The sequence below is a fragment of the Anoplolepis gracilipes genome, chromosome 4 (assembly GCF_047496725.1).
Source record: "Anoplolepis gracilipes chromosome 4, ASM4749672v1, whole genome shotgun sequence".
Classification (NCBI taxonomy): Eukaryota; Metazoa; Arthropoda; class Insecta; order Hymenoptera; family Formicidae; genus Anoplolepis; species Anoplolepis gracilipes.
Window position 1 is genome coordinate 14,123,617 of NC_132973.1, and position 16,603 is coordinate 14,140,219.

At 36.9% G+C, this 16,603-nt stretch overlaps 1 protein-coding gene across 1 annotated transcript in view; it reads right to left on the reverse strand.

The window, feature by feature from the left end:
• The window catches only part of LOC140664752 (protein Fe65 homolog), a 143,414-nt gene that overhangs the window by 35,125 nt on the left and 91,686 nt on the right, over window positions 1-16,603 (reverse strand). The window contains exon 4 of the mRNA XM_072890194.1: window positions 7,866-8,175. Coding sequence (XP_072746295.1) covers window positions 7,866-8,175 — 310 coding nt within the window. The remainder of the gene's footprint in view (window positions 1-7,865; window positions 8,176-16,603) is intronic.

Here is a 16,603-nt window from a genome sequence, read left to right on the forward strand (position 1 = left end):
TCCTCTATTCCGTGTGCTGCCGTTCGGTCTGGCTATTTATCGACTCGTACCACTTCCATTGTCGCGGATTCATGCGCGATGAATAAAAGGGAGGAGAAATGACAGGTAAAATATATATGATCTCGTGTAATAAAAATCGGTGCTTTTACGTTGCATGTAACAATTCTTATTTATTTATTTTTATGGCATATCACAAAGCAGCAAATTGAATTGAATTTTAAAAGTTCAATTATAATTTGACACTCGAATTAATTTAGAGTGAAGGTATATTTTCTCTTATATATCCTTCGCGTTGATTTATTCGCAAATATTATATAAGCATTGATTTATCTTGGAGTATTCATTTATAAATTGATGTATTAAGTTATTAATAGAGATTGCTTCGCGATCAAAATTTCAAAAAGAATCGTTATATTGAAAATCTTTCATCGAAACATAGCCGAGTTTATTCCGGTTGTTTAGCTGTTTTAGTTAGTTGCGCAACTTTTGTGATCGATAATATCGCGCAGCAAAATTTTAAGACTTCAGTTCGGGAGGAAGATAAAGGCAGCTAGACGTACTGTCGTACGTTGCAGATAATAGCATTAAGAGATTACGCGTTGACGATGGTAGTCTATCATAAATTTCCAGGTGGTATATTCAACCAGATGAGATGTAACAGACGATAGGATGCTACGTGTAAGCTCGTATAAATTCTGAAACGCATCGTGTAGATTCTAGAGTAAAGCGCAAAACGTGTTCTTTAAGAACATCATTTCATTTCGTTTAAAGTAAACGTTTCAATAATTTATATTTATTTGATATCTCCATTGTATAAAATAAGGCCACAGTAAAAAAGTCAACAATATGTATATTTGTAATTTTGTATCGAATTATACTTTTACATTTCCCTGGATTTCAACAATCTTTCTCTTCACAAAATTAATATATATAATAATTTTTCTTTTTTTAAGTCTCTTAGAAAAATCATAAAAATATAATTGTAATTATTTCTCTATATTGTTTCTACTTAATAATTATCCAGAGCTAAAGTGTGTTATTTCTGCTATTAATGTCGCGCAATAATTTCATAAGCACATCAAGTTTCTCTTAACATACAAGTTATCACCATGAATGTCACGAATCGCCAGGAAACACTCCCCTTTTCGGTTCGTCTAGTTTTGTGAAAACGAGCTTGGCAAAACTATAGAAGGAGGCGTTAGCGACGCATTTTCCTTTGGAAGAACCTCACGTGGAGGGTTGCGGCCGCAAGGGTGATGGAAACGAAAGAGAAGGCGACGGAGGGTGAAGTCTCAAGGAGAGTGCAGAACACATGAGTGAATGAATGAGTGTGTGAGAGAGAGAGAGAGAGAGAGAAAAATAGAGAGAGATATGAAAGAGACCGAAATAAAGAGGGCAAAAGAGACAGAGAGGGAGATAGAAAGGAAGGGATGAGCTTTCTTCTAAAGAAAAGCTGCCCTAACAAAGGCACCTTATTTCACGCCCAATGTACCTCGCCTCAGACACGATCGTTAAGATACCTATCCTTGCGAGGTGTGAGGTGTTTCACCGGGCTCCTTTCCTCACACTTCTTCTGTCCCTACCTTCGCAGTTCGCTTTCCCTTCTTTTCTTCCCGAAGCCTTCGGGAATGGCATGTCGTTCCTTATGGTTTTATGCCTTTCTACCTGCGAAATTCCCGCGGGATGTTATCGCAGCGAATTGCGACATAGTCTGCCCACGAATCGCGCGACAATTCTTTAATTTCACTCGACGTTTCCTTGGACCGACAATCTGTTTAAATCAAGCGGACTGGTTTTCTCGGCGCGCACCTCTCGACACTTTAAATCATCATAAACTCTCCGTGAAAACAACTATCTCGAGGATCTCAGGGCGGTCTCTGACCCGTTGAAAACGCGATTCGTCATTAACTCTCAATAAAAGTAAAAATATAAAGCAAAAAAGATCTCTAATGGCACAACGATGAGAAATGGGCGGTTAGCTGATAAAAGAAACTTATTGCAACATTCTCTTTCCATCTCTCTTTCTCTTTCACCTCGAGCGAGCTCCGGATTCTCAATACCGGGTGCCCCGCAATTCGCGTGCGCCGCAGAATGGCGATCAACTCGCCATTCCTTATGGGTTCGTGCTTCCTGAATCAAGCTGAGCCCGAGGGACTTTATCCAGATACCGGTCGACATATCGCCGTTACGAGGCATCGCTTTGTGCAGTCGGTACGATTATGCATGAATTCTGCCCGCGAGGGCCGTTCGCGAGCTCTCGCTTGGTATCGCAGCCATTCACAGGGATCGTACGCAATAATGGCGCGATAATAAAAATGAAGAGAGTCCCTGCACGATGGACCGCAACCGCCGGAATCCGAGTTATCTAGCCGTATATTTTGCGAGGAACGAAAACGCGTGCGCGACGAATTATGCGAAATTTTCTTTTTACGAGCGGAACAGACGTTGACATGTTGTACTTCTGGCACATGTAGTTTCTTTTTCCTTTTACTCAACATTCTCGAATCTACGGATCTTTTTTCTGAAAGTCGCGCTATATTTTCCACGCGCGATATTCGGCGCGCGGGCTGATTTACGAGGAACTGCAAATGTAAGTTTGGCAGCAAGTTTTTATCGAGGGACTGAATATAACGCAAGAGTGATTTTATTATTTTGCGATTTGTACCTTTACTTTTCAAATTTATTTATTCAATTTCTCATGCAACAGCTGCCAATAGAAAGCATAAAAATAGAAATTCCGATTGTTGCTAGGTCGATTATTATTAAATTGGTTTAATCAGAAAGCTGATATACGAGGGAAAAAAAGTTGAATTTTGTAGAAGGTAAAAAAATCAGTTTTTATTTAGCGTGTAAACAAATTAATTTCTATTTAGTTTTTAACATGTATTCTTTATTCGAAAATACTTCAATTTTTTTTTTTTTTTGTATCGACAAAGTACTCCATCTTTCTCGACGATCTCTCTTTTTCACCTATATGCTCACAGAATGATTATCTAAAGACAAGATCAAAAAGACCGCGTATAGGGCGAAGGGTGTCCATAAGTGAATATGGATGGTGAATGGCGGTGGTGTTGGTTTGACGTGAGGCAGATAAGCCGTCAGCTACCGATGGAGATTGATGCGACTCGCATTAATCTATAGTTCGTCTGTCTCGTTCTTTGTCACTACTAGTTGGATCAATTCTTTCGCTAGACGAGAAATAATGTGAATACGTCAGAGGTTTAGTCACGTTTCACTTTAAGATAGTTTTATGTGCTAGATAGTCTTATAAACTAGAGAAAAAAATTTATGAAAAATATTTCTCACTATAAAAGACTCGTTCTTTTTGCTCTATAAAACCTTACGACTCACTGTAATATCTATTTTTTTAGATGTATTATTTTTACAACATTTCTCATTACGTTTATCTTATTTATTGACATTAATTGTAGCTAAAAGTTTTTTTTGAAAAAAATTACGAAGAAACCGTTTAATAAACGCTGTATAACCAATGGCGCATAAAAGAAAATTATCTTAGACGCCATAGTGCAGCATAACTTTTGTTATCACGCTGGAAACTAGCGATGCAAAATCGTGGAAGTCGTGACATAATTCAGCCCCATGCACACACATTCAGCCCGATAACCTCGTTTCGCGCGTTATCAGCGCTTCCTTTTTCGCGCGGAAATTTCCACTTTTCATCGACGGTGCCTCACGATGAAACGCGATTTACTTGGCGCTACGACTCCGTTTTGAATTTCATGAGGATACGTCCGGTGAGAGGCGGACTTTTTCAAAAAAAAAAAGAAGAAAAATGCACGCGGCGTTTTACTGAATTTTAGAGCAATGTGAAATTAAAACGACTTTTAATTGTCGGCAATGCGGCGTGTCTTTAGAGACCTCTAATTTTTTAATTCGGCTCTTTGTGCGGGACCAACTGCTTTTTATTTAACGAAGAAAATGCATTTCCTCATTAATATTCCTTTGCTCTTTGCAAGACCGGTCTGGCGAATACATGAAGAGTTCTGGCTATTAAAAACGCTATGACGCTTCCATAAATTACGTATCTTTTTTCTAGTATTAAGCGATTTTCTCACGTATATAGTTTTCCAAGCGCGGTCATTTATTTTGGCACGTAAAATGTTTTCATGCCGTATTTCCGTTTTCCTACGAAATCAGACTGGACTTTGTTATGTAATAACCAAGTACTTGATAGAAATTAACAATATACTAAATATCTAAAAGAGTCTGTTCTTTTTAAAAAAAAACTTGAAAAAGAGAGTGAGAGAAAGAAAAGAAAGAGTATAATAAGAACATATTGAATTATTTGTTTTGTCTTTACGTAAATCTTGAAAATATAATTCCATCTTTTTCACTAATTATTCAAAACAATGATTGTATCGTTCTGCTTCTCCTAGCGTAATGTCATCTAATTATTCATAAAAATCTTTCTACACGCTCGTTATACAATAATCTCTCGAATGACAGTTCGAGACAAAGATCTCGTTTCAAAGGAATGTGCTTTTTCTTTTTTCCTAAATAGGCAGCGAGCTTCCATCGCGCGCTTTGACGCGGATGTAGCCCGTTTGGTCTCGAGACGTCATCTCCACTCTATCGCTAACAAAGTCAGAGGTTGTAGATGGCGAATCGACATAGGTATGAGAGATAGCGCAGGGCTCGAGCAAAGTTTGTCACAAGTTTAGATTGAGTTCAATCTCCAAACGCACACAAGCACGTACACGTACGTACCGAGTCACCTTCCTCGCACCTTTTGCCCTATCGTGACTCAACCGTCGATCCTTTCTCGCCACCCTCTTCTCCGAAAGGCTAGCTTATCGCCTAATATTCAGCCGGAGGTGGAAATGTCGAGACGTTTCGTGCCCAGACTGTCGTCTTTGAGTTCGCGTCTCTATGCCTTTTACCTCCCCCCGCGCCTCTTTCCTTCCGCCTTCTAAAGGTGACAAAGTAACCATGCAAAGTGGAATTGTATGCGCAAAGATTTTTTTTCCTAGAAATTATTCACGCGCAAAATGCTTATCGGCAAACGCGACTGTATTTAATGAACGGTTTGCGAAGGTTCATTGCACTGTGATTGCTGATAGTGCGGTTTGTTAAATGTGTTTCGCGGATTGTAGTATATTATACACTGACAATTCCGTGCAAAACATATGAATATATAATGTGAAACTCGATAATTTAATGCCGACGATATTCATGAAGAGAAATGTATAAGATATTTTTTTATAAATATGTCGCAAAATTTATATCTCTTGCAGAGCGATAATAAAATCACTTTCTTCACGATCGCAAAATCTCTGCGTATACGCAATTTGTCTATCGGCTCATTCATCAAACGGGATGAAATTACCGATTTCGTTGCAAACATCGATGCAGTTGCGGTAGCGCTCCGGAGGTACGAAGCTATTCCGGTGTGTCGAGTATCTAACGACGTAACGTTGCGTACGTTAGGAGCACATCACGTAAATCAAGTTAACGTGCTACCGCGATGAAAGCCTTCGTCGGGTCGCTCGTCGCCGGTGAAATTCGCTTTTCTCGCCCCCCCCCCCTCCTCCCCTGTCGTGCCCATAAAATTCGATCAGCAACACCATATTCTCGTTGGCTGTGATGGCGTCATTACCTTACTTCGTCATTTTACCAACAACACAGCGAACAAGAGAACTGACACGGACAAAGAAAAAAGCACGGACGAATCGAGCGTTCACCCCTGGAAATTTTGTGGGATAAACTTTTCCGAGTATATCATCTCTATAATGGCGGACAGAAATCTAATATTACTTTTATTCCGTTAATATATCGCCGCGCATCGCATTCGCCGGGAGAATAGATATCTATTTTAACTTTCCGACCTTTATTTTAAATCAAAATTATCTACATATTTTTAATCAAGTATGTAGATGATATTTTCTAACTTTCTAACGTATTCTTATTGTCACGTATCACGCTAAAAGCTTGAGAGAGTAAACTCAAGAAGAAATATGAAATAGAATGAAGATTGAAGATCCAGAGAGGAAAAGGTACCTTTCAGAAGAAAAGACACTATGCGGAGGCAGGCAGACGTCGGGCGTTTCCTTAATTGCATTTTTATGCTCGCCCGGATTTCCGGGTTGGCAAAAGAGTTCGGGTTTAAGGGAAAGAAAGGTGAGTTTATTATACCAAAGGCAGAAACTCTCTCACGAAGCTGTGGCTAATCGTTAACGCGTCTTGACTTTTCCGCGGAATAAACGAAATTGATACGACGTATTATTTGCTAGTTAGAGAGTTTTGAATATCGACTTAATGAAATGTCCATTTAAATCGGTCATAAAGATGAGAAATGAAAGATAATTATAAAATACAAAAATATAATAAAATGTGAAATCAAATCTAATCAATAATCATCCATTACAATATTAATTGAAATTTTAATGAATCTTTTAGTTTTATTCTAATTTATCTTAAAATATTTCGATAAGATATTTCTATCAAAGTAAAGCTGATTGAAAGTCAGATAAGCGAGAAAAGACATTCAAAACTGATTATAAAAGTTGACTGAAGCGACAAATCTAATTTCAATCTTAACTAAAAGTAGATTGGAACTGAAAGACACGATCGTCTTGACCTTTCGGAAAATCTTGTTTCAGAATTAAGGAGACGAGGTAAGAGTTCAACAATTTCAGATATTATAAAGGATCAGAAGAGTTTTTTTTTAAACAACGTAAAATTAATAAAAATGAAGATAAAAATTTTACACTGTTCTCTTTGTCGAGATATTAAAAATTAATAACGCTTAAACTTTTTCTCTGAATTGACATATAATAAATATTAAAGTTAAATCTTGGGTATAAATAATCATGTTATTGTACATAATATAAAAAGAAACGATAATCAAGAATTTACATCATTTTATACTTTGTAGTTTCATAATTTTATACTTTGTAGTTTCATAATTTTTTCACAATATGATTATTAGAGGATTTTTTTGCGAGATTGCAACTTTTTTCGAATTTAACGCATCTTCGATTTCATGATAGGAATCGCACGATTCCGCGTGTTATCCTACAAAATATTCCGGAAATTCGATAGCAGAATCGGACAATGGAACGAAATCCCGATGGAAATGTAAAAAAGAAAAGAAGAAAGAAGTGAATTCCAACTGTGCGTAGGGTCGCGCCGAATTCGTGTAACAGTCGCGAATAAGTTCGAACTGTCTTGTAACATCGACCGTTCGTTCCACCGAGCCATCTCTCTTTCTCCAACCCTCCCTTCTCGCTTCTGGATTTATTGAAATTTTATGCGGTATCCCGATGAGGTCCGACTCGAAAATTTTATCGACGGCCGCTGGGTGGCCGGATCTTATATTACGAGGGAAAAAGAAGACGGTTGGATCGGCTTCTATTTCGCTGCTCGAAGCTTATTACATTTTCTCGCGTTTCAAAGAGAGACTCCAAAAAGATATTTTAGTTCCTTGGAATGGAAGGATGAAATCTCGACGGAAGGCTACTTTTTGATTTATAATCGTGATTATATATATTATATTTTCCACTTTATCTTAGTCGAAATAGCTTTCTTATTCAAATATTGAAAATGTATTAATTCCATTTTATAGGTAACCCTATAATTTTCCTTATAGTTTTCATCGATTTATGTTTCTCTTAATTCAGAAAAATCTCAATAACTCGTGACAAATTAATTTCGTATTGCAGAAGAATAATGCACGTTAAAAAATTCAGTGGATACGACGATATTTTATCGTATTCTCGTCCTATCATGTCCTCAATTTTTATGCGCAGCAATATCTTTCCATCAGCGTGCATCGGAAAACCATTTATCGGGCCGCCAACGAGAGAAAGAGAGAGGAAGAACGTGACAGAGTTAACGATACTCACCCTAGGTTATGGTTGTCCGTGTTGTCGGAAGCGTCGTCCGTCACGGAATCCTGCGTGAGGGGGCCCTGGGTGACGTCCACCCCCATGCTGCCCAGATCCAACGTAGCGTAGGTTCGGCGTGCCTGCACCCTCGTGCCACCACCCCCTCCCCCGCCGCCGGTCACCTCGCCGCCTCTACCACCGCTGCCGACCAATTCCTGATACAATTCATCATACAGAGAACTGCCATTTCCGTTGCTGTTCAAAGCATCGTCCAATCGAGCTGGGTCCAGATGATAATTGGGATTTTCAAAGGAGAGAAGGCCGTTTTCTGAAAACAAACATTAAAATTATTTATAAAAATATTCGAAATATAATTACCGATCTTCTAGCTTATTGAATGTGAATTAGAGCACTTTGTCACAAAAATGTGTTTCTTATATTTACATAATTAAAATTATAAAAATTATTTCGTAGACAATAAAGATAATTTTCATTACGATGGCTGTCAATTATGTAAATAAAGCCCAAATAAGAAAGTAGAAAAAGAATGAGATATAAGATAATAAAACCGATGATATATCCCCACATAAGTACTAGTGTATAGATATGTGTTTAAGAAGTATTCTTATCTAATATATTTATCTTATTTATCATCTTTATTTAGTATTTAATTTGAGGTATAAAAGAGCGATATAGTATATTGATCAAAGAAAATAAAACATCGATTTTGTTGGATGCATAAATAATTAATAACCTTTTCATTATTTCGATTGACGTGACTATATGTAATATAATAAATCTCTATTCTTAAGGTATATTCGCAGAATTCTGTTTCTGCGAACGACCTGGTTATTTCGCGTGCCGACGTGTCTCAAACGCGCGGTTTCGAAGCTTTAAATATCAGCAGATAACGAGTGACTAAAGGTCAAGGTTCCGAGTTATGGCAGACCATGGTAGACATGCAATCAACCGCAGCAGCTGCCAGTGCATGCATACGATGTTTTAAAGGTTGCTCGATACATATCGATACACGGTAAACATCTTGCTTCTGCCATTGGAATAAACTCGTCTGGTCGTTTTAATTTTATAGCCGAAAATCTATCAGAAAATGATACATTTCTTCTTATAAAAACTTAAATTGCCGATAAACAAAGAGAAAAAATATAAATGTCAAAAAATTGAAAGCTGAAATGAATATGAAAATGAATTTTTACAGTAGAATGACAAATGTTTCAATGTTTAGCTGTGCCTTTTACAACAGGATAAAATAAAAAAACTGATTATTGAATTGGAATTCAATTTAAGTTTGACTAATCTATCGCGATGACGATTACGATAAGAAAGCTTGTCGTTGGAGATAATCGAAGACAAGTATTATCTGACGATAGACGTTGCAAGAAAGTAATGGCTCGAGCTTTAAGCTTTAAGCTTACCCGAGATAGATAGCCAAGTTAAATACTGCACAGTCGCGGTTATCCGATATTCCGACTATCTTCACGGCAACTCGCACGGAATACTAATAAAATTTATTCAGTGCGGTTAATATTGGCGAAGTACACCTTGTCTGTTAATACAGAACTTGAACGACCGCAAGAATTTATATCGCACAGTCGTTAAGATTGCTCATACATGTGGCCGTTTGATATAATTAACGATATATGTCTAACCAAAAATCTATAAATAACTATTCAATTAGTGTAATATTGATATAGAGAACAGATTTTGTTTTCGCGAAATTTATAATTCTTATTTATAAAAAAGACTTTCTAAAAGTAACCTTTCAATTATCATGTGTAAAGTTTATTACGCATAAATATAATTTAATTAATTAATTATTTAAATTATATTTAATTAAACATAATTTAAATATTTTTTATGCGTAAATATAATATATATAATTTATTTTCGCGAAATGATTTGACAATCCGCCTGATCGACGTCTCGCTCTCGCTACTCACTGATAATCCTTAGAAAGACGACAACGGCGAGAATGACGTTGTACAGGAACCGACAAAAGGAGTCCATGCTGGTTTGATGGTTGTCATGTTGGCGGAAAGATTCAGCCCAATATTCGGCGATACTCTCCCGAAATAATCGGCGAGAGAGACGATTTATCGACGCGCTATATCGGGGAACGAACGTACAAGAGTTCCAAGTCTTGGATCTCTCCTTGGCCTCCTTTGTCCCTTCCTTCCTTTCTTTCTTCCATTCGCGACTCTCTTATCTAGTTTACGTATCTACCCGTCTCACTCGCGCCACCCGGTATTGATTCGTAAGAGCTTAAAGCTCCCTGCTTTCGAAGTCTTGAGCTCCTTTCGGTCGCACCGAAACTATTCGTGGGTCGAAGACGACCCTAAATAGGCCGGACTAAAAGCACTGCACTGTCTTAAATTCACATCTCTGTGTCCGAAAAGCAAAAGGATGTAAGTTTAAAAATTCATTTCTAAAATTAATAAATTATATTATTTCAAATATTCATGAAATAAATATAAAGTTATAAACGAATCTGTGTTTTTTCTTCTGCTTTTTAAACACAAAAAAATCTGCAACTAAAGAACAAGAAATATATACCTATCAACGCTATAAAATCGCAGATAAATCCGCCGAGTATGAATTCGCGGATGTTTATTCAGTCCACGTTTGCACGGCGTCGACAATAAACACCATAACTTTGCGTTTACGGCAGCTGCGGTCGCGACGTAAATACCGATCACAAATCTGCAATACGAAGCGCGAATGGGCAATGAACTCTCATCATCCACGTCGAAACGTTTCATCATTTAAATAGCGATCACGTATGTGCAACGATCTTTCTCCCATTTTTTTCGAAGGTTGGGTTAACGCACGATTACAAAAAAAAAAAAAAAAAAAAAACCTATATTAACTTGTTGCGCATGGAAGGGTGCTAAACGAGTTATGCAATGAAAAATACGAACTTTCTTCGATAAAAACGTAATAAACCGAAAAAATAGAATTTAATTTATTGTCATTCATTTTAAAGGATTTATTGACTGCGCTCGTCTCGTTTACGACAAGCGAGAGATATTTCTTCTCTAATGATCAATCAAAGTTAATATTAATTGTTTTGTTACTTTGAATCTTACTTTGTTTGAAATAAACAAATACGCATTGGCTTATAATATTCTTCTTAAAAAATTAATTAGCTGACTATAAATTAGAATAAATACTTTCCTGGCTTTTCAATATTGTCATTTAATTTTTAGAAATTGTATAACGCTGCAAATTGTACAATATTACTAGTTTTTATTCTCATATTATTTGTTAAAATATATCACAAAATCAGAAAGTTTGTTTTTTAATTTATACAATTCTTTAATTAAGCAATTATTTTATGACGTGTAATGATTCAATATCGTTCTCGTAATTGCAATAATTAATAAAAAATAATTTATAAAAATTCAACAAGGAAACAGTAAACACATTGTACAAATTAAATAGAACTACAAGTTTAATTATAAACGGTACTGTATATGAGTTACAATTATACATTAAAAATTCACACTTGCAAAGTTAAATGTGTTTGTAACGTTTGCATGTATCAAATTGCGTTTATTATATTTAAAAATATTTGCATAGTAAATTAAAGTTTTTATTGTATTATATTTTACGAAAAACATTCTATTTTTCGCGGTACATAAATTTTGTCCGCATATTCAATTAAACTTCCATTTACCAACATATAAGTATCGGTACAATCTCTTTTCTGAGCTTCGTTAGCTTGACGAGGCTTATAATTTGTAAGAAATTTAAAAGAAAACTGCGTAATGCGAAACGAAATTGGAGAGAAAGAACGGATGAATCAGCGAAAGGGGCGGTTTGCTCGGAGCCGACAAATTGGCTGGCGACAATGTTCCACCAGTTCTCTCGTTATAGATACGTGCAGGCGATGGGATTGTATTCCGCCGAATGCATCTCGTTATTTTCATCCTGCAAAAATCCTGGCACCCTGGGGAAAAGAGAAGAAAAGAGCAACGGGGATGTGTTTTAAAGTTCGAGAGCACGTCCGACGCACGAGACAGGCGGGGCGAGAAAAGTATTAAGGCGACCGGCGCACGCGGGGAAGACTCTGAAAAATATCCTACGTGCTCGTTAAAATCCCATCTTAAAAAATTTCTCACGTGGCGTGAGCAGACGCGCGTTGTGTCTGAAAGCGATCCAAGAACAGGCAGAAAGTAAAAATTGGCCGCTTTGGACGCGTCTAACGAGTTCCGTAATGCAAGAAGTATTCTTTACAGAAAACATTTTGTTAGATATTCCTAAATCGTATGATTGTTTTTCTTTAAGTATTTCTTGCCGCTAAAGTGAAGATTTATGTATGTAGAATATTTAAAAAATATTGTACATTTAAAAATGTACCTATTTTCACAATAATTTTACTTGAAAATTCGAGTTCTACGATGTGCGCCTAAAAATAGAATATAAGGTGTATAAACGCCGCAGTTTTGTATTTTTAACATTGATTTTCAAGTTAAGAAAAAAAAGAACAGAGAATTCGCAAATCAACGAAAGGTAATTTGTATTTGGAATCTAAATTGGGAGAGTCTATCTATTACAAACGTTATAGAACGAGAGTATATGTTCGTAGTTGTTCGGCGTAACGTGTCTCGTTATTTCGCGTGAAATGAAGCAGTTTAAAGTTTGAACGCCTGTTGGGATCGTGGAAGGGCTATGTGAACGAGACAATTAAGAGTGCCGAGGATAACGTGAAATGTGAATGGTTCGAAGTTGTTTTACGAAATGTTCGCGAATTCATTCGTAAAAACAAATTCTATCGTGCTTGGATTTTATTTTAAAGTAGATTAGGCAAGCTTTGCGATGTGAAAAGAGAAAATTTTACATTGTGGCTAAGTAGAAAGTATACGTTACAATCTGTAATTATGTCGTAGTTTCGCGATATAATAAAATTTTAAGAAACAATTAAATGATATTAATACTACTGATACTTCAATATTGCTCTATTACGTAAATTTATTAAATATTACTTAAACATTGCGGGGGAAAAACTCGAACGGAAGCGAAAGGTAACTTTCGGGAAGAGCTTGAACCCAATTGGTATAGACGTCGACAAATTGACTGCAAATAAGGCTGGTCGCATTTCAGTTTGCACAACTCCGAACAAAAGTGCGCGACACAGTTACAACTGCATACTTCGGGATGCGTCCCGTTATTTGTCGCCCCGAAAGGAACGTGCAGGAGCACACAGTCCGACAGAAAAGTGAGCTGCTGCGGAAAGTTTTAAAGTTTGGACACGCTTGCAAGGGAGAGGTTGGAAACGGGGCGTTAGAGCCGGAAGCGAGGGAGATCGAAAGAACGAAGTTGAAGGTGGATGAAGAAGAGTGCTGTAAGCAAGAAAGGTAGAAACAGAAAAAGAGGGAGAGGGAGAGGGAGAGAGCAAGAGAAAAGCAGGAGGGGTAAAAAGCTCTGTCACCGCCCTCGATGAGTCACCCTATCGATTCCTCGAGCGAGTGTGTGGTAAAGCTGACGGGAGTGAGGGTGGGTTTTTACCGGTGTCGTGCGCCTTTCTTTTTGCCGTCGGCGTTCTTACGTATATATATATATATATATATATCACAAGTCCTTCCTACGGAATATTAAGTTTCATGGACGCAGAACAACTACCTCTCCCTCTCGCCCTCCCTTCTCCAACCGTTTTTCCTCATTCCGCGAGTTAAGGGCGCGTGCCGAGCGAACGACGGCAAAGTTCGATCGGTGAAACCGTCCGTTTGTTATTTTGCCACTTTTGTTGTAAGACGGTTTTCTTTTCACGATTGAGTTCGATGAATGATTAATATAAATAAAAATCATAAAAGGGGAAATTGAATGACATTATTAATAATAGCTATAAATATACATATCGAATAAAATAATTTTTTTACATTACAAAAATTTCAAATAAAAAAAGTTTCAAATAAAAATAGAATGAAAGAAAAAAAGCAACAGATTGTGCGATAAATATATTCTTTTTAGAGCATTATTACCATCTAATTGTAAGTATGAGAAATATATAATCGCTCTAAATAACGATAAAGAATGATTGCGGAAATAAGAAATAATTCCTAATACACAATCACAAGTTCTTATCGTGAAATACAACGGTTAATCGATTTTTCTAATGCGTGATTATATGAAGCGCACGAGTTAAAGTTCGCACTTTATTTTTCTACACGGCACTATGCCCGTATAACAATGAAGTTACGAACTTAAATGTCTCTCGCATGGGAAACCATGGAGAATGGGGTGCGAAGGGCCAAGTGCCGTGTCTCGTTATGGCGAAAAAAGGCCGGGGCAATTCCGAAAGCGGTCGTTAAGCTTAACGACGTGCGCAAGATGGCGACGGCGAGACGGTAAGGTCAAGATTTTTCGGCCCGCGCGTTCTACGGTAACGATCTCTTATTCACGTTGCAACCTCATTTCGCTATTCCACGCGAACGTAATTCAGGGAAATTATCCGCGTTCAATCAGCAACATTCGACGCTCGCTTCGAATAATAAACAGCTTCTACTCTTTCTCCATTTGTAATGATATCAGCAAAAAATATATATATATATATATATATATATGTATATATAACAACATTATTTCACATAATATAATTATTACAAATATGTTTATACCGTATTAACTTATACACAATAAATATATATGATAATCAATAGTTCACAAAATGGAGGAGGAAAAAAATAATTTAGAAAAGTGTATTTTCTAAATATATATTATTTATATTTTTTATATATATTTATGCAAGTTATAAAAATCTTGTTTTATATTATCTTGTTTTGTTTGTTCTTTTTCTCTCTTTTTTCTTCTTTTCATTCCATGATATGAAAATCTTTTATAAAATTTTTAAAACATTTAATCATTTATTAATTTTATTAATCATTATTTGTAAATTCACAATTAATAATGTCACAATTTTTTCAATGCTATAAATTAGAAAACTTTTGTTTTCTTTATCTACTTTTTTTATATGAGCTAACATCACGAAATCAGCTCTTATATGCGTTCTCACTATTCGCTCGTAAAATTAAGAAAAATATAGCGGACGTAAATTATTAAATAGATACGATTAGATTCTTTCTCTCTCTCTCTCTCTCTCTCTTTCATAAGACGATAGTATATATTTTAGATAAAGCGTAACACGAAGAAAGTCCTAATCTGCGAAACGATATTACGGGTCTACTACTTTCATTGACGAGTAAACGATGACCGTTTGACGTTATCGGGAGAGGCGGATAACAGCGCATGTACGAAGGAGTTACGGCCGACCGATGGCGTTGGCAGGAGGGAGCGTTAGTCTCCGGGGGTGGGTACGACGCGGCTAATAGCGCTTAGGGTTTGCGTGCGGCGCCGCACGTGAACGGCGCCGGGACGTCTAAGCACCTCGATGCCGAGTGTATTTCCCGGGTTATACGTCACTCGCGATTGCAGGAAGAGTCACTGGACGAGTCCGATGACGGTTCCAATAAAGGAAAGAGTTAATAAAACGTCGCGAGAAACAGTCTTCGTGGAAATCGATCTGCGTAATCGCCACGTTAAAAAGGTCAACCGCCCCTCTCTAATCTATACATATACCGAACAAGATCCGAACGCAGTCTGTTAATGGAAAAAAAACCGTGAAGAAACGAGAAACGTTTGGATTTTCCTCGCGTTTCTCTTGCTCGTGTAATTATCTCGGTTGAGGGATAGACGGTATTTACCGAATTTGTAATAAACTAACTTTTATTGACATTGCATGTACCGAGACTACGCGTCTATCTTGCACAGTGTAACTTCACATTTAACTCAAGTTCTTCTTCAGAATTCATATCTCAAGTTCTTAAATATAATTTAGAAATCTCGAACAAAGAGAGAATGTGCAATAAATTATTTTTTTCCACATCGGAGCACAAGAAATCCACGATAAATCCCACAAGTATCCCGTTTCGGCCAACTCTCGCCCATAAAGATCGCTCGACAAAGTCGAAATTCCCCATTTCCATGACGATGTACGAGCGTAAGGAGAACTTTAACGGCCGAAATAATCGGAGATGAGTTTTATTCGAGCACGACGCGACATTTTGATGGTGCCGTCCCGATGCGATGCACGAGCGACGATAAAATCTGTTCAGTGGTGATGGCCGAAACCGGCCAGACCGGCCGCCGCTCGCGCCCGACTAGTCACCCATCGTTTTCACTTTAACGTACGAGTCCTGTACTAGAATGACGTCGCGGCATTTAAAGCTCCGGCCACGTGCTTTATGGCACGTGTAAAGGTAGGCATACAATGAATATGAATAAGTGTTCATTCAATTCAGCGACCTGACGGCGATTGTCGTTTTAACCTTCGGTTTCTTTTCGCCTGAATGTTATTCTGCTCAAGAATTTGTTTTGATAACTCTGCGCGTATGTTTTAAAATGATAAAAGATTATTTAACACGATAACATATTAAGCAATTTAAAATTTAATTACATGAAATATGTATAAGGATGTAAATAAAAAAATAAACAATATAAAAGATGATTTAATTTAAAATTAAATATGTTATGCAATTATAACAATTTTAATTTTTAACTGTAATATTTCAAAGAAATTAAATATAATATATCATTGATCAGTTTGGTAGAAATTGTAATATCGCTTGTAAAGTTCTACACAAAACGTGACAGTATGTACATTAAAAATTTTAATTTAATTAACAACTAGTTCGTTACATATTTAAAATGTATTTTCCGACAACGGAAACAATGTTTTATTT